Source organism: Copadichromis virginalis, linkage group LG14 (assembly GCF_057382275.1).
Source record: "Copadichromis virginalis isolate Kocher_CV1m ecotype Utaka linkage group LG14, C_Virginalis_male_GT1.1, whole genome shotgun sequence".
NCBI classification, from domain to species: Eukaryota; Metazoa; Chordata; class Actinopteri; order Cichliformes; family Cichlidae; genus Copadichromis; species Copadichromis virginalis.
The window spans coordinates 12758691-12786008 of NC_140631.1; the positions used below are offsets into that span (position 1 = coordinate 12758691).

A 27318-nucleotide genomic window follows, 5' to 3' on the forward strand; every position below is an offset into this window, starting at 1 on the left:
TTTTTTATTCATTAACTAATCAAAATCCTGGCACTGGGTTATCTACATTTCTGACCTGAAACTGTAAAACGTCCCTTATAAGACATAAACAAACTGATTTATGGTTCCAGACACGGTGTGGGACAGTGCTGGGATAGCCCAAGTCCAGCAAGATTGTTAGAAAAACACTGAAGGGAATCCCCTAAAATCTTGAAGACTACATTAACAGTTCTGAGCAAAATCCAACTTTGAGGTTACGTATCGTTCAGCAAGGTAACACTATTTCTTCTGTAAAATACTTCAGAAAAATTTTGCAGTAAATTTCCAGAAATTGTAGACCCTTGCATACAGATTTAAAAGGGAAGGTTCAAAATTGAAGTAACAGAAGTCAAGATGCCCTGAAATGTATTTTTTCATAGGTCAGGATCCCAAAACCTCTGGATTCAACACTTCCCATGATGCAACTCAGTTGCAACTCAATAGCATTATTTTTTCTGTGTGGTAAATCCCACATTTTTCAAACTCTATGCCCCTAGCTCTTAACGCAGCTTTCACTTCAATATCTCTTGACTCACATGCTCAGCTTTATATTACACTCACACACACACTTTTTACAAACGTCTTCCACTATAGAGAGGACAAGTATGAAAGGAAGCAGGATGAAAGCAGAATGGATAAACACTCTGTGATTGTTTTGAGGAGTCAGTGGGTGGTAGGTACCGTAATAGGGTTGGGCCATATTATACCATTCACAATACCAGTGCAACGTTAGGCAATGATAAGAAAATGAAATATCGCGATAGAATATGGATAAAATGCACATGCTCAGTGCCTTTGTTTTCGTTGTGTTTTTCGGACTATAAGCTTTTAAGTTTCTCACAAATCAACAGTCCACCTTATAATCCATGGGAATAGAGCAGCTGCGAGAGAATTCAGTATTAATGAATCAATAGTACAGAAGTGGAGGAAGCAAGAAGAATGAGTGCAGTAAAGTTAGACTTATCTGACTGTTTTGTTTCAATTAATTAATGCGCCTTAAAATCCGGTGCATCTTATGAAAAATATGTATTTGACTTATTTATTTGGCACACTGCAGTTTCATGTTGCAAAGCACCTCTTTTTAACTTTTGTGGATATTATATATTGGAAATGCCTTTTGGTTAAACTGTCAGCAAGGAATTTGCATTTGGACTGTTAAATTTTTATATAGCTTTAATGCACATAAAAAACAGCTGCTCGTTTAAGTGAAAATGAATTGATGGGGGTTTTTTGCACTAATAAAGTTGTGGAGTTGTAAAGTATTTTGTCTTGCATGAAGTATATCGTCAGTTATATTGTTATCGCAAATTTTCTCATATATATCGTAATAAATATTTTTGGCCACATTGCCCTGCCCTAGTAGGTAAGACATGAGGTGGCTGCAAAGAAGTGGTCAGGTGTGATGTGAACGGGTTAGTGAGGTGGAAAACCCACCATGGACTCAACATCACACTGTGCACGAGAGAAGGACAGAGCAGAAGGCTGCCCAGCCAGGTCTGCACACACACATAAACACACACACTGTACACAAACCCACGTGGACTACCACAGAGCCAGTGAACAGCTGGGTTAGGTTACAACCTGTAAAGCCGCACTGGCCACAGGACATCCAGCAGGAAAGGGGAAAAACCACCATGTCACCAGGAAGAGTCACCGTCAGCTGACAGCCACGACATTCATTGGGACTTTCATTTTTTATGATTGCACAATATTATGTAAGTACATTATGGCAGGGGATAAATGAAAAAGTAGGTGAATCCTGAGCTCATGTTTTTATATTTATTTGTTTATAACTCACCTGGTTACAGTGCATTAAGGTTTACAGATCTTACAGATGTGCTGGTTTGTTACAGGTGTGCTGACAGTGGCTTTGCTAGTTGTCTGCTAGGCTCTAACTCAGCTACATAGACCACACGGAACCACTTGACAGTGTTTGTGGTGCATTTAAAGCATGTTTGATGATAATTACTTGATATGCGAATAACTTTTTTAATCTAACAATTCTGTGCGTCACGTTATTCTAATCTGTTTCTTAGAATTAATTTGCAGATATGTGAATTCAGTTTGCAATCCAAACTAGCCTTCTTGAGTGTGGTTGGTAGGATATGGTCATTTCTGGTTAAAAAACAAACAAAACCCTCAAAAACAGCATTGCACTAGCCAAAATGCTAAATACTGAGGCTTTAAAATGTATACCCCAGCTTTTACTTGTGGTTCTATAAACATTGGGAAGAGTCTGGGTTCAAGTAGTTACAAGTGGTAAATACATAGTCCTACACAAATAAGGTAAGACAATATCATTTGTATTATCACTGTTGCACAAGGAAAAATAGTTTAGAAGCTATTCAATTTAGCGACACAATATATATATATATAAACAATGGAGAAATATGGAGAGAAATATATACACACATACACATATGTGTGACCAGCTAACACCCGGGTAGCTTCAACGAGCCAAGTAGCTACATGGATTTTGACTGGAGTGGGGCAGTCTTTTGTGGCATTATTTTTGTGCCACTATTCTGAGCTGGTCTAAAAAGTTCCCTCATCTCACTTTCCACCGCGCTGTGGGTAACACTGGGTGCAGTTGAGCCCGTCCCATCTCGATCAAGTGACGAGGACAAAGATGTGACCGTTTCAGGAGATGATTGAGTTTCTTCTCCCCCCTCCACGCTGTCAGACACTTGAAAGTGACCCGCGCGTGCTTCTCAGCCAATCACAGCGGTACAGAGACCCAGCCTTCCGTTTCCATTAAACTCCTTCCGTTTCCACAATACTCTTTCATACTCTTTCTTGCATACATATATTTTCTTCAGACATGTATGCATTCTCTTCTTACATACATATATTATTTGTGAGATTAAATGCATATTGAATGCATGTAAATGAGAGCAAAATGTAGGAATGCATAAATGAAAATGCATGTATGTTAGAGTGAAAATTTGTAAATATGTACATTAAAATACATGTATAAGAGAGCACAATATTGCAATGTGTGTGTTAAATATGTGTAAACATGAGAATAAAAATATCTAAATATAAAAATTAAAATAAAACTATGTGAGAGTGAAAGTATATGTATATGTGAAAGAAGAATATGTGTATCTGAGAGTGACAATATGTGTGTCTGACAGAAGAATATATGTATGTGAGAGTGAAAATATATGCACGTGAGAGTGAAAGTATATGTGTGTGAAAGAAGAATGTCTGTGTGTGAGAGTGAAATAATGAATTTTGGCTTGTACGGCCCCTCATACAGTGGAGTGTATAGAGACCTACTCTGTACAGCTAAAAGTGGGGCTGGATCATCAGTGCTTCAATGAGGTGGTGAAGGGAAGACTGTGGGTAGAAGCTGTTATTGAGACTGTTTGTTTTTGACATGAGTGACCTGTAGTCTTTTCCAGATGGGAGGGGTGAGAGTGTCCAGTGTGAGAGGGCTTGTGGAGTCTGGAGTCTGCCAGGGTAGATGTCCCTGCGGGGCACTTCATTATTACTATCCTGATTCAAAATGTAGTCAGTAATACAATTAAAATTTTAGCTTTTTCGAGTAAATCAATTTAATTTCTTTCTAGTATATTTCGATAACCTCAATACCAAAATGTCAAATACAGGCAAGAGAAAAGAAAATGTTGATGATCAACAAATAAAGTATAATATTATCAATTCAACTTAATAATAATCTGGATGAAGAAAGAAATGGCCATCATTTAAGTAATATAACACAATAATACCCCAAACAAATCATTAACCATACTGTACCACTACACTAACTGTGTATCTGATAAGACTGAAAAGTCGTGTGGAATTACAGGTTAAGGTGAAATAAATTTTGTCAGGATGTGCTGTGTGGCAGGCAGGAGATGAGGACTCAAAATGCAGGACTCTCAGACTCGAGGGATGAACTCAAAACCACAGCTTTATTTGCTGGCCGGGAAAAGCATACAAAAGCAAACTAAACTAAACTGGAAAATCACAAACTAGAGACACAGAGAGCTCCACACAGCATGAGCGACGACACGACACTGACTCAGAGAAACACAGGGTTTAAATACACTGGGAAGTAACGAGGGGAATGAGACACAGAAGGAGAGCACAGCTGGGAGAAATCAGAACTGACGAGACAAGGAAGCAAAGTAGAATACATTCACGTGAGACACAGACCTTCAAAGTAAAACAGGAAGTAGCACAGACGCAGACTTGACTAGGGGAGACAGAGCAACTAAGAAACACAGAGAACAGCAACAAAGAGACACAGAGGGCAGCTACTAAATACTCAGAACTAAACAGAATACAAGAAAGCCAAACTAAGGCACTAGACTATACAATAAACTGGGGCAACAAAGAGAACTAATACAAAAACTCTGAGACACAAGAAACTCAACACTGAGTTACCGACACAGGACCGTGACAAATTTAGCTTTGGTTTCACCTCCAGATGAATTTTCCTAGTTTCTTTAATGAGGAAACAGATCACATTCCTGCCTTCATGTAGTTATGGGAACACAACTATTGGTACAAAAATGTCACTCCTGCAAAAAGCCTGCTGTGAGAGTCTGAAATGGAAAAATCTCTGACGTTAAAAACGCGTCATTACAGTAAAAAACAATCATTTACCTTCAGGAAAAAGTCTTTTATATTATATCCTGATTGCTGTGATCGAGCTCTGGACTCGACCTGAGCTTTTTCACAGCTGCTGTGAAGCAAATTGCTATTGAAACTGTAAGTGTTAAACTCTGTGTCACAGCCCGCCTGACTGAAGGAAAGAAATGTAGACGGTGTTCTCTGCCTTAGATCCTCATCGATCATGTTTCATTGTAATTAATGGCAGTTGTGCTGTTTTGTGCCTTGCATTAACTCATACATTCTGCTGCTCACCCTGACGCTGCAAACTCAGAGGAAAGACTCCAACAAAGAGCCGGAACAACTAAACAAGACCTCTTTGTTAATGTTTTATCAGAGCCAAAAAAAAACATTCAAAGCTGGTCAGTGAGATTATTCCCCTATTTCTAACTTCAGCGGCACAACACTGTATATTTTCCAGAGGTTTCATTTTGTAATAGACATGAAAATGTAAAGCAAGAAAATCTCACAAAGACTAAGTTTTCACACAACACCATTCCAGGTACTGTGTTGTGGTACTATGTTTTGCCAAAGTAAAATTGTGCAAAACAGATCTTACATATTCAGGAGAAGACCTCTTCTAAATTTAAAACTCTATTACGGACATGCCTGATTAGTTCACAAATTACTGAAGACAAGAAGCCCACAGCCGACTCTGCTTCCACCAACCCATGAAATACTGTATACTGCATACAGTGGGTTTGAAGTCCCTGCTACAGCTCTCCAGGCTACAGGCAAAAAAGAGCAAAAATAACAACAGTAACATCCATGAACAAGCTGAAATGATTTCTCTCAACCTATTTCACTCCATTGGCAATCTAACATGTGAGACCTACCCTTTGAAGTTGGTTCTTTATAATAATTTACACTACGCTTCAGCTTCCACTGTTTTACTTCCTGTAATGCACTTTCCAACTCTGCTGTGTTGGGAGCCCAGTAAGCATCTGATAGCTTTGGGACTAAAACCACGAGCAGACAAGAAGTGATGACAACTTGGAGCTTAAGTGTGAACTTCTAATTCTACCACTGGGTATTACGCCTGCGCTCAGGATATATGGATTCAATATAAAGCCGAGAATATTCAGCACAACGCCGAGATGCAGACTCTGCGGAAATTATTAAGCTTCATCATCGGGCCTTTTATTAGATATTAAAAAATACTCGTTATTAGCCTGAGCGGTTCACAGTTATAAAGTAAGTGTGATCCACTTGATGAAAAAAACAAAGTAAATGTGAGAATAATCATCCAGTGTGTTCACGTACTGGAAACAGATCTGTAAAGCTATATGTGTCGAATACGTTATTGTTATTTAGTCCAAATAAGGTTACAAGGAGCCAAATTCAAGCAGTCTTACAACTGAACAACAGAGGATGTCAGTCTAACCAGGGGGATAGTTAAGTGATGCTATGATAGTGTGAACTAGAGAGGTTACCCAGAGCCATTTCGCCAACAAGAGGACAAGCACTGCAAACCAAGCAGAAGAACTGCCTGAAGCCAGAGAGACAACTGTGTGTGTTTATGTCTTTGTGTGTATGTGTGCGTGTGTTAGGTAGCATGGCCACACTGCAGCAAAGTTCTCTTTTTGCATCTAACTGAGGTTCTGTGAGTGAGAAAACGTGCTATGGAAAGCCTGTAATGCAGCCCTGGACCTATTTTGTGTTTTATTACCAAGTCAGTTACAGTGGAGGGCAAATAAGGACTTGGTTGTAATTCCACTAGTCCTTGTTAAGTGATGTGTGAGAACAAACTGGTGTACGAGGTGATGCAGAACAGGCAGGCAAACAAGCACAACAGACCCCTGCATTCATGTCAATCTCCAGTACTATTCGTACCAGCGGACACATTCATACACACACATTTCGACATAAATTAACCCCGTCCAGCACTTTTCATAATGTGTTTATAGAAGAACAACAATCAACTAAAATCTGGAGTTTTGTGTCATTTTATTTTGTGTCAAACACTTTTTTTTTTTGGCTTTTTCCTCTCCCAGCGTCTCCATTAATGTAGGATGGCTCAAGCCATCTGTAGCTGACATGAGGAAATCACTGCTCACATGCCGTCTGTGTGTCTGCGTTAGTCTGTGTCAGAGAGGTGTTGCGGCAGAGCCGTGGCTCTCTTTCTTTCCTCCCTTGATCGAAAAAAGAAAAAGAAAAAAAAGAACCTTATCAATCAGCACAGAGGCATTTGCATTTGATTTACAGAAGCTTGTGGTCGAACTTCCTCAGAGGAGCTACTTTAATTTCTCCCCCCTCAGGGAACTAATCACGGCACCAGCTTCAGCCATTAATATGGCTAAAATTAAAAAACTGCCCAGCTAACGTTGCAAGAGTTATCGCATAGTTAAAATTAAAAAACCAATAATAATACTACTATTTCACTGAGTATCCAACTTTAAGTAAATTGATTTAAGAAAGTAAGTAAGCAACAACCCTTCAAGATATTGAGGAGTAGAATCTCTAATAAGGGTGTTCCTATTATGGTGCTTTTGTGTTTGTGGGAACTCCATGTAATCCATACCTGTCTATATCTACTGAGTAAGTGGCCTCTTTTGTTATTTGTAAGAAGAAAACATATTGACAATCTTGTTGATCTAGCTACGGAGACTATAAATATTACAAAACAGCTGACAAACCTCAGTCCTGCGGCATCCACCAGCCATTATCACCATATATGAAACAAGCAACTGGAGGAGCAACCCGCGTTGCCTCTCCATTCTCCGCCCCGCTGTGCCTCTCATTACACTGCAAGGGCGGCATCGTTACCATTGAGGGCTGACAAATAGCTAACTTCCCTTCAACTCTGCTTCTCTATCATAAACTGGGAAATAAAACTGTGGTGGTATTGACCCTCTTTCAGTGTGCATGCTGGGTCAATCTCCTACCATTATACCCAGCCTGCCTGCTTCATTTCAGTGGCGACACAAAACATGGCTACATCTGCGTTTGAATGTGAAGCAATTGAGGCCAGACTGATTACCGAACATGGTGGCAGCAGTGCTTTCCCGACTCCAAACACACATGGATCAATGAACCTCAGTTGATGATTGCTATAATTAGATTTGATTTTCTGTCTTTACCATTTTGCATGAAATGCGGTTGAGGTTAGGTGAGAAACTCACTTTTCAGCTGCTGCCATAACCTCCTGTCCCCACTTGGATGAGCTCATTACATTTAAGAGCTAATTAATGAAGGCAGTATAAATCAGTGGCATTGTTGTGGTAGAGACAAATAAAGAGCTGCTACTCATAAGTGAATGTCTTGAAGAATAAACCTCCTCATTTACAAACCCATAATCTAATCGAAGACGTGCTGCAGTAAAAGGATAAACCTGCGCAGACACAACGCACACAAGCACATACAGTGCAGTCTTCACGCTCCAGTGGCTCATAGTTAAATCCACAGGCCTCCTGTGTAACTGATGTGCTCATCACACTGCTTGAGTGCCAATACAGTAGGTTATACACACAGACACGCCACGCTTTTTCTCACCTTTTCATTCTCATTCAAATGTAAAACATGAAGTAGATCAGAAAGAAATCACTGGTGTGTTCAGGATTGTGAAAACACATAACAGAACAGTTCGACATTAATCTCATCGTTCAGTTTTTGCCAGGCTTGTGGCACTTTTCCAAAGTCTTCATTCTGTATGTGGTGTTGACTGGACCAAAACTCAGTCGCAAATACAAATCTTGCCCTGTTGGTGCCCCTGATTCACTAAGAGGGCAAGATTTTGAATCATTTTTTAATTAAATCCCCAACCCTAATAGCTTTTCCTTAACTGGGAAGCTATTTTAAATGTGTTTTAATGTGCTATACAAAAAAAGTTTAGTCTAAGCTAAACTAATTCCAAGCTAACGCTGGTATACAGACATGAATCATCATTTGTCTCATCGAAACTTACCAAAACTATGTGTTTAAACTATTTCTAGTAACTTTGCAAATATAGACTGACTATAAAAAACATCACAGTGTTTCACAGCCTGTCAAAAACCCTGGAAACTAAAACTCACATGCATCGATTAATTGAGTTAAAATGAACTATTTGCTCTCCATGTTGAAAAGGCTAAAACACTAAAACTGACCTGAGGACATTTTCAGCACTAATGCTATAAAAGCTATAAAGGTGTATAATGCAGTAGGTTTTGGTGGGACCACCTTTCATATATATTCTGTTAGTTTCACTTCTACACAGTTTTTCAAGACACTTGGCAGGTATGAGTGGTAGTAGGTTGGGATGAGTTCTCTGTGGCAGACGTACCATCTGTTGCAGAACTCATCTTGTCACTGAAGACAGTTCTTCATGAATGCCATGCTGAAGAGTTAATTTAGGATCAGCGAGATGCCTTTTCGAATGGCACTGCGTGATGACTAAGAATCTAAATCTCTATGTGTCTAATGTTTTGCGCTGCACTCTAAGCTGCCTAGTAACGGCACATTTCTAAGCGGTATGGTGTCTGAATTACCAGCCAGGATTGACTTTTTGGAGGTACTATGAAGCACCGTGGGTTTCACTCAAGTCTGAGCTGTGTCTGTACACGCCAAACACTAATAGAGTTGACATCAAAGATTTCTCTCCCACTGCGACAGCCTAGCAAGATACTCGCTCTCTCTTTCTCCGTCTTGCTCCTTATCTTGCACCCCTGTTCTCAACCTATGGCCCTCCCCCTTTTTCTCCTTCCCTCCCTTTTTTTCTCTTTCTCTCTCTCTCCTCTACTTCCCACTTCAGGTGGTGGTGTAGCAGGGTGGAGTGTCACCTTGCTCAGCGCCCAGCAGCCTGTGGCTAGATGATGATTTATAGCAGAGGAAAGCTGGGGCTTGGGAGATGAAGTCGGTGGATGGCTTGGTTTAAAATCACTTGTGGCGGTGTGTGAAAGCGAGGCGTGATGAATGAATATAGTCTTTGCACGCCAATCAAAAAGATCTTTCTCCAAGTTAAAGTAGGTTTTAGATCCATCCAGAGGCTCTGGGCAGGTTTTCCGCCTTAATATCTCAACATCGAGTGGTAGTGCTTTTGAAGGGTTGAAAATAAATAGATCACACTGGATACATTTTTACCCAACTCAGTTTTTGAGCAGAACCGCTGGAGGTCAAATGCAAATATCTCTTTGTTTTAATTGATGCTCTGTCTTTTGACTAGGAGCTTCCCATTGTGCAGAATTCATTAAGGAAAAAAAGCATCATTAATGAAATACAAAGTCTTTCAGATGTTGATGGTAAAAAATGAATTGCTTTGAAAAAACAAAGCCCCGATCTTTATATAGCCCCTTAAAACATTTGTCAGTAAGAATTAATGCAGACAGGGAATCTAGATATATAGATATTAACAATTACTGTTGTTGCATGTACTGTAAGTAGTCCATGAGGACAGTAATAATTTCCATCTGCTCAGGGTAACAATTGGAATAATTTCTCATTTAAATGCATGTTTTTTTCTGATATCAGAAAGAGCCAAGAGCAGCTTCATGTTCGGTATGCTAATACGATCCACGTTATGTTTATTTTACATGGATAAAATCACACATATCTGTGGCTACGGGAACCCCTGTGATGTGTTGCTCCCAGTAAGGAGCCACTCCCTACAGCTCACTGAATAACTAGAGAGTTGCAAAGCATACAAAATAGCACGCGTCTCCAGGACATTTACAGTAAGAATGTGGATAGATTTCATTTTTCCTGTTACATATTAAAAGAAACACCATTCTGAGCACATCACATCTATACTACATCTAAGAGTGTTTCTCAATATACACAGTATTTCACATTTACATGAATGATTAATCACTCCTTATGTATGAACTACAAACAGTATGAGCGAACAACTTGTATCAGGCAGAACTACTCAGCGGCCAGTTGTCCGTACTGTATGCATACTGCATGAGTCATACTGTACAACAGCAAGTCACACAGACAGATTGTGCTTTGCTCTCCATCTGAGTCCATTCATACGTCAGTAATATCACAGCACTGCTCTGACATCTCCCATTGAACATATTGTCTGACATGTAAAACTGGAAATCCGAAAAGTCCCCATAACTGTTTTCAAATTACTTCAAAGAATGTAAGAAATTTTAGTATCACATCATAACCATTTATCAAAAATAGCGTTGTCTGTGTGGCCAAATCTCACGCCTCATATGTCTACTTTAGACACAAAAAAGGGTTAAATACATACTCCAATACTCTGCTAGCTGAAATACTTGACTAGGGCATCACGTGTATGAATCCATCGCTGAAAATGCTTCCCAACAACTCGATTTCTATCTAAGCAACAGCTGCATAAAAAGCTGCTTTGGAAAATGACTAGCCCTTAAAAAACCTTTAAAAATGCATTTATTTCACATTTTCAACAATAAAATAAGACCTGTCCTTTAAAATGTAACGCTTCAGGATACAACCCAAGCTGTTTTAAAGGGGCGCCACATAAAGTCTGACTGCCAAACCAATGAACTGCACATCACAACACGACTCTCTACTGTGGGCCGAGTTCAACTTTTATGAACCTGTTTGGTTTCATTCTTGTTGAACTGAATCGCTGATAACATTTCCCAATTTCCTTTTACAATTTGTTCACAAATATTCTAGTAAAGGCAATTTGCAATTCCGTCTGTGGCCTGGAAAAAGCTGCACCACTTCGGTTTGACTCATATTTTATAATATAGTGTTAGTTGACCCATTCTCCATCAGGATAGTTCAAAGCCCTACAACTGGCCCAGTTCCCTGCATGTGGCAACAATAGCGTCACCACGCAGTAATGAATCAAATTAAGTGGAATGTCAGCTAGGCTAACAGAGCTCTCCTTCTCCTCTCAGCACGAAAACGAATAGCTTCATGGCACCAATTTGTCTCTTTCCACCCTTACTGGCACATATTTTTGCATTTAAACTAAAAAAAGCAACAACAAAAAAATCTACTGGCAAAGACACGAGAAGTAGAAGAGAGAAGGCTCCAGTCCAACTGGAAATATAATCTTTATTCATGCATAACAAGGTAGACAGGTTTGACTGATGTAGAGCAAGACCTTATTGGTACAATGTAAACATAAGCAATAAAATAAATGATATCCCAAGAGAGATTTTGCATCTTTACCCCTTTCCTTCTCTCATTCCTGCTCCTCGCCTCTCTCCTATGAAGATTAAAGTAAAGGTGTTGTGAAGGAAGAGTGATAATTTACACTGACAGAAGTAGAGAAACAACGCGGCAATATGCTGATGATATGGTGATGAGGACAACAGAAGATGAATGTGTGAAAGACGAAGACAGAGTGCAGGAAAGATGAGGTGTGTTTTCCAAATGAAAGAATATACATTGAGGTTTGTATGCAAATGTCTGAGTGGTTACTGTCACACCGTAATGTCTTTGGTATCACTGAAATAAAGATTGCATTTAGAAAACCCAAAGAAGCCTCTTTGTTTCCATTTGTTTGTTTGCATTTTTAATATAAAGCCAACTTTTTTACATTAAGTGTATCAAATACTAAAAAATGCTATTATACAATAAGGATGTTTTAATATGTCAGTCTGCATTAACTAAAAAATCTTCAATTTCCAGTACTGAATGGAGTTAAGACAATCACTACCAATGAATTAGGATATCAAATAAGCATGCTTCAGTGAACTATTTGAGCTGAGCACATAGACACTTTTTTCCTTTTTAGCGGATGACATATTAAAAAAACAAAAAACAAAAAAAACTCCACACATGCTCAGTAACCCTTAAAGATCATGTAAGGCAACATTTAACAAAACGGAAACCTGAATCATTACATTAATTAAGTTTGTCAGATTTTTCTCTACCTCTGTCAAAACTGATTATGACAGTTAAAAACTAGCCAAGCTTGTAGTTCAAGCATGTGAACACCAATGAATAAAAAAAATTATGCTGGAATGGATGCAATAAGAAAAAGATCAAATGCAGTTTTTCCAATACTATTTAGTGTAATAACTAAATCCTGGATAGAAGATAGCAGAGAAAGCACAAAACGCTGAGAATGACGAAACAAAAAGGAAGACTGTGAGATTATCACTGTAGTTATAATCCATGCTTTACAATATGGCCCACAGAAAATCGTAAATCTGCCACATGACAGTTTATAGGAATGATTGGACAGTACTGAACAGCAGATAATGCACTGTGGGCCACTCTTTCTATAGTCATATATAATCGTGATACAGAGTCACTAAGATTAGCAAACATCCTCGAGCACAACTATTGTCCCAGCAGGGAAATATGACTAAACACTAATCCATAATTTTGTTTTCCATTTATATATTTCAAAACTGGGATTTGCCATTACAGAAACAATCCCAGCTGTCAGAGTGAATGTGAATCTGTCAGCGTGTTCATTCTCCTGCTAGCGCACTCTCACCACGAGGTCCGGCACCATTTACGAAAATCACGCTGCTCAGGCCATTGAATTTCAAGAGCTCTGTAAATGGGGAGAGACAGTCTATTTGCATTGGCAGTCACAACCCAAAAGGTGTATCCGATGTCTTGAGGCTGCAGGGAGAAGATGAATAAGGGAAGCTGCATAGGACTGGCTCTATATATAGTAGGTAATCTGTCATCTCATTTTTGTCGTCTCCCTTCCCCTCGTTTTTGCTTTGAGGAATGAGGGATTGATGTTCAGAAGATCAGAGGAAGTAAGAAGGGAATCTTGAAGGCTTGGAGAGAAGAGAATTAGAAGGGCTGGTGTGTATGCGTGTGCGTTAGTGTGCATGTTGGAGGAAAGAAGGCGCTTGCACCGATAACTGCTGTTTTTGGAGACCCAGTTGTAGCTGCCCCAAGTCCAATTCGGATAGTTCAACTCTCCCAACTACAAGAGAGAAAGTAAAAAGGGAAACTATACATCTAACAGTTTAGCTTCAAAAGCGTTCCGCTGATTCCCATCCTACACTGCAAAAAAACTTCATTTCCTCTCAATCTGCAACACTGCTGTAGCCTAGAGTCACATATCTGAAGCGGATATTGTTTGAACGTCCTGTCAGTCCTGACAGGTTAGACTCCCTGACAGAGACATACAGAGACAAGAAGAGTTGAATATTGTTCACAAGCACGTACACACATACACATGCACACGCAAAAAAAACACTCAAGAAAACACCTTTGGGAAAAAGCTGAGGGGCCCTTATGGAGCTCCTTTTGATAAGGTTCACCATGTGGTCACTTCAAAGCACACATGTAGGAGTGGATAAAATAGAAGCAAAGGGATGGTGGGAGTGAGAAAAAAGACATGAGGTGGGATAAAAAGGCAGCAGCAAACAGCAGTAGAATGAACCAGGGGAAGGGTTGGTAAGATTAAAGAAAATGCAGGGAGGGATTACTCTGCAAAAAAAGAAAGAAGGAAGCAGATTTGCAAAGAAAGACAGCAGGACACACGAGGGTAAAGGCACAAACACAAGCGCCCAATGTGCAAGTGCATGCACACACGTGCGGTTGCACATACACTACGTTTGCACACCTGGGGGAGACGAATCTGGAACATCGGCGAGAGGATTGGGAGGCCGAATCTCATTGCTCTGTGCCAGCTAAAGCAGCAACTTTTTGCTGAGAAAGAATCCTCACACTGATGAGTAGCTAGCTACGGTGTGGCCTGCAGGCACACACCAGCACATGAGGGAAAGAGCGGATCATTAGACTAACTGAAGCATTCATAGACAGTAGACAGTTAGCTAGCTAGCTCCATCTAGAAACACTTCCACTAAATAATTCACAGAGGTGTAAATAAAATATTATTCCAGTGGCCTTCACCTTAACAAAAACTGAAATAAGAAAGCTGCCATGCTGAGTAATGAGTTCTTCTGTAGGGGATGAGTTCAGCTATGACAGCCAAGCAGATGAGTACATAAAAAAGACCTTACCTCAATATTCAGTTATTCTCATTGATATTCAAAAAGGGGGTTGTGCTGCTTGGTTTAAAACAGAATATTTCATCTATATATCTGGCTTTGATAATGACACTGTAACATGCCATCTCTCCAGATTTAAAAAAAAATAACAATAATAATAATTAGAAAGCAATGTTCTCCATCAGCAAGAACCCAGCAACTGCAGAATGATAGCAGGACATTTATCGCTTTTCTCCCACAGCGAAGAGTGCAATATCTTTCTGCATAATGCATGAACACGACAACATGGCCTAAATCATACCACAAAAACAAATAGACTCATAATCGATGGGGCGGCGAGCTATTTGTGCGCATTAGATATCAATCTTCCTCACATATATAACACAATATTAGGACAAGCTGAAACAAAGCCAGACGGAGGTTGGCAAGGACAAGAAACCAAAGCACTACACTGAGTCAGGAGAAGATGAATAGGCCACAGGTCTTTTCCACGTGTCCCACTGGGGCTACAGTGCTACAGCGTGGTGATGTAGTCCTCACCCTGTGTGCCAAAACTACAATCGAGAGCAGAAATCAATACGTACTGCAGCCGATTCCTCACCGTGGCACCCGTGATTATGACAACCACTCCAGGTGGTAGGAGTATGGATCATATTGCTTTCCTGGCTCAAGGCCTCTGCTTCTGGCACACAAAAACCTTCTCATTTCCAAAAGGTCAATCAATATAAAAAACGGGCTCATCTCCCTCTGGCCAGCTTTGTATTTCTTAAATTACACAGTAATCAGTTTTTAATGGGTCCCCTGGGATATGAAACCCCCTAAGTGTCTGCAGCGCAAGACCGAGCAGCATTTCTAAAACTTAGAATCTTAATCTCGCGTGTGAATTTCATATCCATACACTTCACTGAGGTATTCACTTAGAATAAGGCAGATGATGGAGGACATTCTCCACCACTATTTTATTTTAGGAAGCTGTCTTCATATCTTTGCACTGCTCTTGACGTCCAAATGCCAAGGTTAAGAAAGTTAAAAAGATGTCCCGTGATTGAGCCCTCTGAGACTGATATCTAAGGACAGCTGCTCTTCCTCTTTCCTCTCTCCCTCTTTTTATGCTCCTTGCCTATCTCCCTCTGTCAATCCCAGAAAAAACTTTTAACCCCACCCCAACCCCCGATACCCCCTTGCAGCTCCCCCCACACATACATCTCCGAACTCACCAGATTTCCTCTCCATCTGCTGCCTGTCCTAACAGAGCCCCTTCGCTCTCCACTATTTTCTCAAATATTGTTTCTTCATTTACTTACAACTACACGATGATTTGCTTACAATTGCTCCACTGAGGCAAATTGTCAAGTTTTCAATGCCAGTAAACATTCAGTTAGCCAGTGAGTCAGAGAGGCGAGTAGTCTGTGTGTGTGTGTTTGATATGTATCAGGGGTTTCCTCTCAGCTCCTATTACTCTGACACAACACGTTCTAAATTAGTCACCTGACACTAGCCACTGCCCGAACCATAGGGCTTGACCTCGGGTGTCCCCCCCACTTTGCACACGCAACATGCCTCAACATAGGAGTGCAACACCTGATCAGAACAAACCTCACTAAAGAGTGCAAATTCCCTCATAGAAAAAGATGTCTGTGCAATAGAAAGAGCGTGTGCTTTAAGATTCCAGGTTTCCCATCCAAGTACCAACTCAGGTTTCAGCACACAGTAAAATATTCACAGCATTCAGTAACCTTGTCAAAGTTACAGACATGGTTTCACTGACTTTGTCATGGCCTATTTAACATTAAGTTCCTATCAAATTGCCGCTACCCTCTGAACCCAACTCACAGTTTATATCCCGCCGTTCGCAGATACTTAAAGGTGTGATGATTAATCTCTGTGCTGCTGGCGTTAATGAGCAGTGCCCTCTTTCTCCCAGTCCTGTGGCTGGCATCTGCCCGCTTCACACAAGGAGAGAGGAAAGTATGCAGGGCAGAGCAAAGACAGCTCACGTTGATTATTGGAAATACTAATACATTAATCCATCCAAATATCTCGACCCACAGTTTATTTTTGTGGTGAGTCTGACACTTTGTTCCTCTTTATACAAGATGTTCAACGATGACTCATGTGTGCTTTCCTCTGAGGATGAGAGGGCAATGTGTCCACCTTTGCACCTACAAAAGTATAAAACCCACTACTTAAAACATTATTTTTCCTTTTTCCCCAAGATGCAGTCTAAAAACTGCAAATTGTACCTCTGAATGGTAATGTGCATTACCGCTGCAGAACACTGAGGGCAAAGATGGCAAAAGTATGTGGCAACAATGTTACTTGAAGCTACTGTGTGATGCCAACTATGAGACGGTACAAGGACAGGTTTGTTTAAAGTGGACATCTGATCACACGCAGGCCTCTCAGTAATTAATAGGCATGAAGTGTTAATTCAAAATGGTATGTGTTTCAACTTTCAACTTTAACAGGATTACAAAACACATTCTTCAGAAGTGGCATCTGGAAGGTAAGAAGTAGGGGGGGATTGTGACTCGGTTATAGTTTCAAGTCACATTGTGGTAGCAGCTCTTTTTCGGTACAACAGTGATTTGCTTGGACTGATAGCCGTGTCGTTCCACTCATACTGCGCAGCCCTGACCTCTGTCGGTCTCATAAACACTGGCTTTACAAAATTTGATTACATGTACGTGTGGAAAGAAGAGGTCAGAGGGGCAGAAGGAGTATGTATGAGAGAGAATGACTGACAACTTGTATCCCTAAATCCCCAGAAGAGAGCAGATCAGAAACAAGGTGCAGTGCAGATGAGTCAGCAGTTATAAACAGTTACTTACTAGAGCTTGTACTATCAAACTCTTTGTCATGATAACCTCTTCATGTTATAGCTGTGGGATTAAAGAAACCTATAGTAGTTTCTATGGAGTTTCACCTATAACATTAGTTCATGTTAGCCACACTGGACTAGAAATGTCAATAGGAGGTCAGTCGGAGATCTTGTTGAGAATACATACAGCTAGGGCTGGGCGATATATCGAGTTTTTAAAAAAATATCGGTATATTTTCATACGAGATATAAGATGTGACAATATCGTTTATATCGATATAGTATATGTTACGTTATAATTATACTTGTGGAGCCGCAAGTTTGCCTCTCTTTTATCCACTTTTGTCTCTATGCAACGTTACTGGGCCTCACCTCTCCTTCACTGAACACAACTCCCCCATCGCTTCACCTGCAGGCAACGACAAGATGGACACGGCAAATCTCCGTTAACGAGTTACTGCGGATCGCCCCGTGTGTGGGGCTGGATGGCGTCAACGTGTTAGCGAGCTAACCGCGCTAACGACATGCATGACCTAAAATCCTTTCATTTTCTCCAAAAACGACCGTGCGCCTTATGTATGAATTCTGGTTGTGCTTACTGACCGCGAACCGATTTTATGTGGTACACGGCGCTCAGCAAACTGTCAAGAAATGTTTTAGTTCGACTTTGGTAAGCTACGGAGCTGCAGCGCTTGATGGATTGTCGGAGCATTATGACTACCGTAGTCCGGAGCCTCGCGGAGTGATACGTACTGTGCTTCAACGTAATATTACCGTATTGTGTGTGTACAAGCACCTGTTAAGAGACACGGTTATGAAGCAGATTTCAAACTCCAGGCTGTCAGCCACACAGTAGAACTTGGGAACAGAGCAGCTGTGAAATCTGTCTTTGTTATTATGCTCAGCGTCTTTTGGTTCACATTTTGACTGCATAATTGTGAGCTTTTTGTTATGCACAAAAACAACATTGTTTTCTTTTATTTATGGAGGATTATTATTTAATAAATGCTGATAATTTATTTTTGAGTAATTTCTTCATGTACATCTACGCTGTATGTTAATAAAAGTGCCTGTGTGACATCTGGAACACAGCTTTGACTAAGAACTCTCTTTTTGTTCTTACCTTATGGCTTAAAGAAAAATATCGAGATATATATCGTATATCGCCATCCAGCTAAAAAATATCGAGATATGAATTTTGGGTCTTATCGCCCAGCCCTACATACAGCAACCATCTTAAGAAAAAAAACAACAAAGAAAATAAATGGAAAACAAGAAGCACTCCGAGAGAGCAAACCTCCACGAAGGCGGCACAGTCTCTGGGTAGTATTTATATTTAACGGAGTAGTATCCTGTTTTGTATTCATTCGTGTTGTTTTCTTTGTGCTTTTTAAATGGAATTCAGGAAGGTTCAAGACATACAAATAACGTGTTTTGGAGCCAACGTGAAAGAAAAGTAGATGTAAAATATAAAACTGAGGTCAGAACTCAAATGTGACAAGCTATGGATCCAAACTATAAGAGTCAGAGGCCCACGGTAATGTTATATTTAGAATCCCGTTATACATCACATATATTATATAGTGTGTTGTCAACACAAACAATGGCAGTAAGAAACAGCTTTAAATTGATTTACATAGAATAATTATCACTTTGACCTTCAGATTGATCTGTTGGGGTCAGAGTTCAAATGCGATACGATAATTTAAATCTTTATGTGGTACTTTTTATATATTGACCTTGAAGACCTTGGTGGATGCAAGACAAATTTTAATGTCTTGTTAATGTGACCCCGTATCAGTAAGGTGATTTTATCCTGTAAGTCAAATAGAAATAAAACACATTGTGAGCATGCATTTCAAGGTGTCTATATTTAGCTATCCCCAGATATAAAACTGTGTGATTAGAAAAAAAATCCCATCACTTCTTTGGAAGCACTTGGGAAGCTGACATTTCTTTTCAGTCACATTCATTTTCTTGGCAACCTGCTAAAACACAACAATAATTACCTGCTAATCTGCTGTAGTAGTGTCCAAAACTCCAGAGGGAAACATCTGGGACTTTTTTAGCTGCTCAGTACTCCCGAATGCTCACCAACAAATTGTTAACTGTGTCTTGTCTACTATCTTGACTTGACCAGGTACTAAAAAAAGTTCAAAGTGAACCAAACAGTAAAGTTGTGGGACAAGCAGCTAAACAATGAGCCCAAATGTTTTTATAAAACCCTGTTTGTTGAGCGACTAGCATCGTCTTTGTGTGGGATTTATGGTTTCTGTTGTAATCCTTACAGCTTTGCTCTGACACCGCTCAAAGATTTTCTTTTCCATGCCTGCTCCTTCTGTGTGTTTTGCTTGATCTGAGTTCTTTGTTCTTTGTCCTTTTTGCACTTCTTCCTGTTTTATTTTGAAGGTTAAGAAGGTTAGAAAGGTTTGAAGGCTAGAAAAGGAGAAAAGTTGTTCCATTTGGTGTTTTGCCTTTTTGGTTTTTTTAAACGAACTGTAAACTGGAGGCCATGGCTTTTAGCCTTTTGACAGACACTGGGTCAAATTTAAGAACTTCATCCACACTATCCTTTTTTCACATTGTCACATGCAAAAAAAAGAGGTCCGCAAGTTATTTTCTTTACCTTCAGTCCATTGGTCATTAGTGCTGACATGTGCCCGCACTCAGTTTGAGATCCCTGATCATATCTCCTCGTCGCCTAAGTTACATCTTTTAAATTTGAACAATGGGAGCCACCTCTTCATTCTTCCCGCAATCCTATACTTCTCCCAGCCTCCCACTCGCTCCCAACTTCCCCGTTCTTCCATTGTCCTCGACTGATATTATATGAACTCTCATTACAGGGGTGGTAATAGACTCTTCAGCACCCAGATCCTCTTTATTATCTGTCAGCTGTGGACTACATCTCTAAGCTGATTAGCCAGAGCCGTCTTTTCAGCATTTCAATTAGGAGCGTTTTGAATAGTCAAGCAGCTTGCACGCCTTATATTCATTACTGACATTCTTAGAGCACTATGCGACGTTCAAATCCAGTAATCCAAGAAACATATTGCAGCAGTGAGGATGAAAGGGCAACAGAAGAATGACATCATGGCAGATTTTAATATTGGTCTCACAGGCAAAAGGCAAAAGTAGCTATTAACAGCAATGCAAAGCAATTTACAGCAGCAGAGACACTTGCAGTTTAGCATAAATGGCCCAGCTGGCAATCCTGTCATGTACACCCATATGCAAGCACACATGCATACACACAAACGGTTTTTCATATGCTTTAAAAGACAAATATATTCAAGAGAGTTATATTTACCATCACATATTAAGCTCTGTGCCTGAATCTTATCACTGCAGAATGGTAAAAATTGATAAATGTGTCAGTCTGAGTAGCATGAAGACTGGACATACAGGTGTTTTACCTGTATGTCCAATTCGGCTGTTCGGCCAGGTAAAGGGCCACAAAAGGGGAAAAAATGAGAGAGGATGAAGCGGAAGAGCAGGAAATTGAGGGAGAGGAATGGGAGGAAGAGGTTGTGACTCCTAGTGCTAATGGATTTAGGTCAGATGACGAAGATATGATTTGCTTTGCACGCTGTGTGTGTTCGTGCGTGTGTGTGTTTGTGTGTGAGCTTGCGTGTACAAGTGGAGGGCATGGTTTTGTGATGTCATTAACAGTGGAGCCAAAATACGATGATCTCGGGGTATTATCAGTATCTGTTTAAGGCTTTGTCAAATACCCACTTGACACAGGAGTCACCATCATGTTTTATCATTCAGTCTGACTCTCTCACTTTCACACACACAAACACGCACACACACACACACACACACACACACAAACTCCCACTAATCCATTCAAGGCATTGTTAATCCAGCTGTGTGCTGGTACAGAGATGTGCTGTACATGGCTGACAACCAAGTCACCAACGCTGATGTCATACCTGTGTGTATTTCGGTTGCCTCCGTTGTAATCGCTGCTGTTTGCGAGACAGACGCAGCACACTATTATGCGACTACATCAAGGAGCCTAAACCGTGTACTCTGCTCTCTGCATTACAGCACACTGAATTTCTCTCTGTAGAGATCCTGAGTGTCACAAACGCTCGTGTCGGTGCGCTAAGTGAAATGTTGTTGTCATGTTCTCAGCTGTATAATTTGACAAAGAGCTCAGTCTCACTTAGAGCCTCAGTCGGGGAGAAGGGAGCAGAGAGGGAAAAGGGATGCAGTTGTGCACACTTGAGGATTTCTACAGTAGTCATGTACCATTTGCCACAGAACAATGGAAGTGGAGTAGCTGAGAGTCAAGTGCCTTTTCCCTGGGCATGTTAGTGGTGCTTGTAGAGGAAGACGACGGTCTTCCACATTTCATATTAGATTTTTCAAGTGAGTAGATTCGTTTTTTTTACCATTGTGGTTTCAGTGAGGTCTCTTTCTCTAACCTTAAAACATAATATCCCTCATGCTTAATTCAACGAACACGTTTAGACGTATTAAAATCACAAAAGAAGTATTTCATCTCATCACCTTGACACTGTCTGATCTGTTTCTCAGGTATGGTAGAGTGGGTCTGTATTGTTGGAGTGTTCAAAGATATCGCCACAGTCTTTGCTTGATTGTTATAATCTGGTCAATCTGCTTTAAATGCTTAGTTTCCAGCAGTTACTGCATCTGTTTGTCATCGACATGAGGGGATTTCTTTAATATAGTCGCAGCTCTGGCTGTAAACACAGCAGTGTCACCAACCTGCTCCATCTGATTCAAAATTGTATCCACCGCTTTGCTCTGCAGTACTCTGCAGTCTTTGGATGTTGACCAAAACAGCTTTTTCATTAATTAAGTCATGTTAAACTTGCTTTTCTTTGCTTAAGGTTAAAGTAAAAGTGAACAGTACAGTCCCAACGTGTGCCCCAGTCACACAAGTATAGAAACTGTTGAGGAATTATCTGACAACCAAATGTGTATTCTCCAACCAATTGGGGAGTGGTTACTGGAGGTTGTTGGCAGTAATTAAGAAATTCACACAGGCCTAGAGACCCCCTGGTAACCTCAGGCCATTGGTTGGCAGGTGGTTGCTGGAGGTTACTGCCAGTTGCTAGTAGTCCCTGCTGTGTGTGATGCTGGACGGAAAACCTCTGTGCGATTGCTTTGATCACTAGCAGGTTACTGCTGTCTCCAGGGGTTTTCATGCAAGATGCCAACTTGTCTACAAACTACTCGCCAAGCAGCAGTGAAACTGAAGAAAGCGATTGTAACTATAAACAGAGAACATTCACCAAAACGTTCTGCCCTTCAGTTGCAAAAGGGACTACTTTCTCTTTGAAAACAGACAAACTCAAGTCCCAGTTTGCCACAAGCAACTCTGCAGTAGGAAATACGAAAAAGGAAATAAGAGGATGACATTTTAATTTGCTACCTGAACACCCATATGCACCTTTTAACAGAGACATATATAAATAACACTGTTTTATATAGCCTACTGTATTATTGAATGACTAAGTTCACTGTTATGGCCCACAGTAAGCAGGAAATGAGGGTATATTTACTGAATACAAATACCTTGCTATAATCATTGTTGTTGCAGAACTTTGCTTGCTTGCTTTGAGTGCCGTGCACTCTCATACTGTGGAGTAGATTCAGGCACCCTAACAGATTTGAGAATTTCAATTTTATTTCAGTGGTAATTTTAAATGTTGTTATTTTTTCCTCTTCTTTTTACAGAACCAGGCCAGGGACAGAGAACAGAAGAAGAAAAAGTTGGCTTAAAGGGAGCGTGGACGTGTAGTTATGAAGAAGTTAGGAAAAGCCTTCATAAATTATTTCAATGGATATACAAATGATGAGTGTAACCTTCAGAGATGTTTTGCTGGAATAAATGGGGAATAGACTGATTCTTCTATTCTCCCAGAGCACTCAAAGAATTTAATAGAACATACTTGATTCACCTATTCACACCCAGTCATAGAAGTGCTTTTTCTATGTTTAAGTGCTTTCTATCTAACATTCACACACATTCACATGCATCGGAGAGCAACTTGGGGTTAATATCTTGCCCAAGGATATTTGGCATGTAGACAAAAGTAGCCAGGGATTGAACCACCAACCTTCCTAACCCACTTAACCTCTTGACTTACAGCGACCAATGCACATAATGGGGAAATAAATGTAGTTCTTTACATTTCTAATAGAGTGGATTTTTAGGACTTTTCAGTTACAAACTAGAGGATGCATTTTTTCATGCAAGCCCAGATTAAGATTTAACTGCCTGTGTAGCATGGACGGGATAAATAAGGGAAAGCAAAGGAGTGGACACATCCAGAAAGAACAAGACAGATGTAAAGCTATGCTAACAGGAAGCACAAGAAACAAGTGAGGAAAAACAGTATGCGTAGAAAAAAACATGATACAGGCAAGGCAGAAGACTATCAAAGTAAAACAGGAAGTAGCACACTTAGACATGTAGGCTTGATACAGGGACTGGAGAGAAACACTCATGAAGACACACAACTTGATGTGGGAAGACAAAAGCACGCACATAGCAGACAGAGCTGAAAGACAGAGAGAGAAAGCTAAAGAGCAAGGGACGAGAGAGAGAGACAGAGGAAGAGAGTGCACGAGAGAGCGACAGCAAACTTGACTTTCATAAACAGACATGATAGACAACACAGAGACATGACAGGCATACAAATTAACATGAAGACAAGACTGACTTCACAGAGAGACACCAATAACTAACACAGGAAACTAGACACGAGAGAAGGAACCAGCTAGTGATGATGAACAATGACTTAATCGCATAATAACAAAAGCCTGAATGACAACAAATGCAAAATATAGAGCTATAATATAAAAATAACTAACTGGAAAACTCAAAACCAATAAGATAGAAAAATTAAAAACCCATGAGAAAGAAGGAGCAGTCAGATTGGGACATGGCTGAGATTGAAAGGCTGAATGTGGGAGGAAGAGGGTCATGACATTTAAAAAAAAAAGCTGGGAGGGATCACAGGGAAATACTGAAAGAAAAAACAGAAAGAAGAAAAGCAATAGGAAAGAGTGACGGATAGACAGAGAGATAGTAAGCACTAAAATGTAGTAGAGGAGATAGCAGATGGTGGGGATTATTCTGGACTAAAATACTCTGTGATCTACAGAGGGAAGGCCACAGACATAAACCGTTACAGACTCCATCTGCCAGAAATAGACCAAAAAGAGCTGTGCACCATCACGATAATGATCAAATACTGCCTGGATAGCAAAATCCAAAAAACGGCTATATTTGTCATCATAAACAACACAATGACTCTGAGGACAGATAAAATGCTGATGTTCAGTTATGCTCACGCGTTTAGAGAAATCACTTGGGAGAAATGTCCTGTTGAGTGTCACAGAATCGGGCCTTTCAAAAAACTTAACAGAATTATATTTAGAAACTGAAACGGGTGATCGGCAACGACGTGAAGACCTAAAACGTGCTGCTTTCAGGTGCCTATGTGCTGGAGCATTTGTTTGTGTGTGATTATGACTGATACCATCAGCCACTAATCCACATTTTATGTTCACCGTGATTAGGATAACAGCCTGCTGAGCTATGTGCGCGCATGTGCGTGTCTGTGTGTGTGTGTGTGTGTGCAGTGAAAACAAAGGCAAACTAGTCCACAAATCTCCCAAATAATTCGGTTATATCCATCCACACACATACAAAACCTGAAAACACACAAACAGAGATACAGACTAATGCTTGCTAATCACCCAGTCTCCCCCTGTGTGCAGGAAGGGAATAAAAGAGCAAAGACAGAGATCTGGAAATAAGTTGAGCTCTTTTTTTTACCTTTTCCTGTGTGTAGATCAAACCTTGAACCTGCAGAGAGAGAGAAAAGACAATAAAGAAGGCATAATTACTGTTGTGTTTTGTGAGTGAGCATTAGTGTAGCTGAGGCAATCACACAGTGCACCATCACACTGATGAAACAGAGAAATCAACATTAGCATCTCTCTGCAGGCAGACAGAACCTGCGCCATGCTCAGTTGCTTCTTGCATCTTTTCTTGATATCCCTGCAACTGCTACTCAAGACTTTAGGTTCCTGTGGCAGCAAGTAAGCCAGTGGCATTCAAGTCTCAAATATTGTGACTTAATCTTTGTGTGCATAAGAGAGAAAGTGTGTGTTTGTGCATGTGTGTTATTGGCTAATTATCTACCCTGACATGGGGGGCAGTTAATTAAATCCTTCCCCGGCAGTATGCATAAAGTAATTATTGAGCATGGATGCATATCTACAAAAAAAAAACAAAAAAAAACATTTGCATGTGATAAACATAATGTCACATGTTCCCTGATGCAACACACACATTTAAAAGAACTTCCTTTCCAAAGAACTGAGAACATGCAGGCAATCAAACCGCAAATCAGAAATTTGTTTTTTGCATCATCTTCTCAGAAGATAATGAGCTGCTCTTCAATTCCACCTGGAAATTGAAGGTGAGCGCAATTGCACTTGACAGACCGCTAAGTTCATTGTTTCTAAGTTCATCATCACATTGAACCGGTGTTGATTTTGTTGCTCGTTGATTTTCGTTAAAGGACTGTTAAAGTTAAAGACTTCTTAATTCTTAAACCTATTATGGATTCAGTTTTTATACACCTCAAAACACCAATATGTATCCACCAACTGCGCCAGTGAAACAACACATTCCCTGCAATCACCGTGCCCCCAATTACTGCTTTCTGTTCTGAAGCTGATGGAAGAAGCCTGTCATCCAGTCAGTATGTACAACGTGCAAACAGATGCCCGCTGCATCTGCCGTCTCAGTGAAACGGTCCGGTGCTGGATTGACACGATCTGCTAAGCTGCAGTGAGTGTCTGAGATCTTTACCTTCGCTTAAAGGGCTTTGAACGCTATAATCAGTGATGAAAGCTCTTAACTGACACAACATCCTCAGAGAGAGAAAGGGGGGGGGAGTGATTGCGTGTGTGCGGGGTTAACTGGGCATTTTTGTCCCTTTGCTACTTTCACGAGACTTCTCACACTTTTCAATTTCAAAGATTCACTTTCTAAGATATCTCTTCCTTTCATGCAAAACACTGCGTCATTGTCCCACACTGTAGCTGCATTCAGAGTATTTTGAAAAGAGGCAACACTGGCAGTTTCAATCTGTCCTCTGCTGAAAACCTTTGATGCTTTCAAGCTGAACAGAGAGAGACTGACCACCCAGGCTACAGGAGCCCTAGAAACAACAGGAGCTTCTGCAGCATACAAATAAGCTTAACAATCTTCTACGGATACGCACACATAAACACAATAAGATGTGTATGCTTTTCCCGTACAGGTTTATGTGTTGCTAAAAATACATATAAAAGACCTTCATGTTACAGGATTAAAGTTCTTTTACCCCTATAGGGACCCCAAAGCTAACAAGCTTTATGGCTCATATAGCAAAAACATCATGCCTGAGTACTTCTGTTTTAGTTTACCAATACAAACGTTCTGCTAAGAGCTGAGTTCTTATAATCTTGCGAACATATAGTCATGTACTTGGTCAGTAGAAAAGCACTTTACACTCTCTTCATGTGTGAAGAGATAAAAAAAAAACCAAGCAAACAAGCGAGCAAAACAAGAAAAACGAGCACACACAGTAATAATATTTCATATTTTCTGCATGAGCAGGTGATGCAAGCAGAGGTGTGAGGCTGATGCTTCGCACGGCTGATCCTTTTCAGCTGCTGACATTCACAGGACCGTCAGCAGCATGTCTTCACACTACCTGCCACATACGGCTGGAGTGTTCTGCGCTTGGAGGCATAATCATTTCAGCAGTTGTTAAGGAGAACTCATTCAGATGGAGCAAAGGCCTGTGGCAAAATTGGAAGAGGAGGGTGGTTGGCAGTGAAAAAATGTGCTGCACATGCTGCTATGTTAACAGTTAATATTTTGCGTATCTGCACAGAACTAATGCAAATTTTGTGCAACAGTGGATGTAACAGCAGTGCGTGATCGCATCTGACTAATCAATG

General features: G+C 40.4%; 1 protein-coding gene across 1 annotated transcript in view; it reads right to left on the bottom strand.

Annotated features, from left to right (window-relative positions):
• The window catches only part of igsf11 (immunoglobulin superfamily member 11), a 121476-nt gene that overhangs the window by 57167 nt on the left and 36991 nt on the right, over positions 1-27318 (bottom strand). Inside the window, exon 2 of the mRNA XM_085479345.1 lies at positions 25136-25165. Within this exon, the coding sequence (XP_085335471.1) occupies positions 25136-25165 (30 nt within the window). The remainder of the gene's footprint in view (positions 1-25135; positions 25166-27318) is intronic.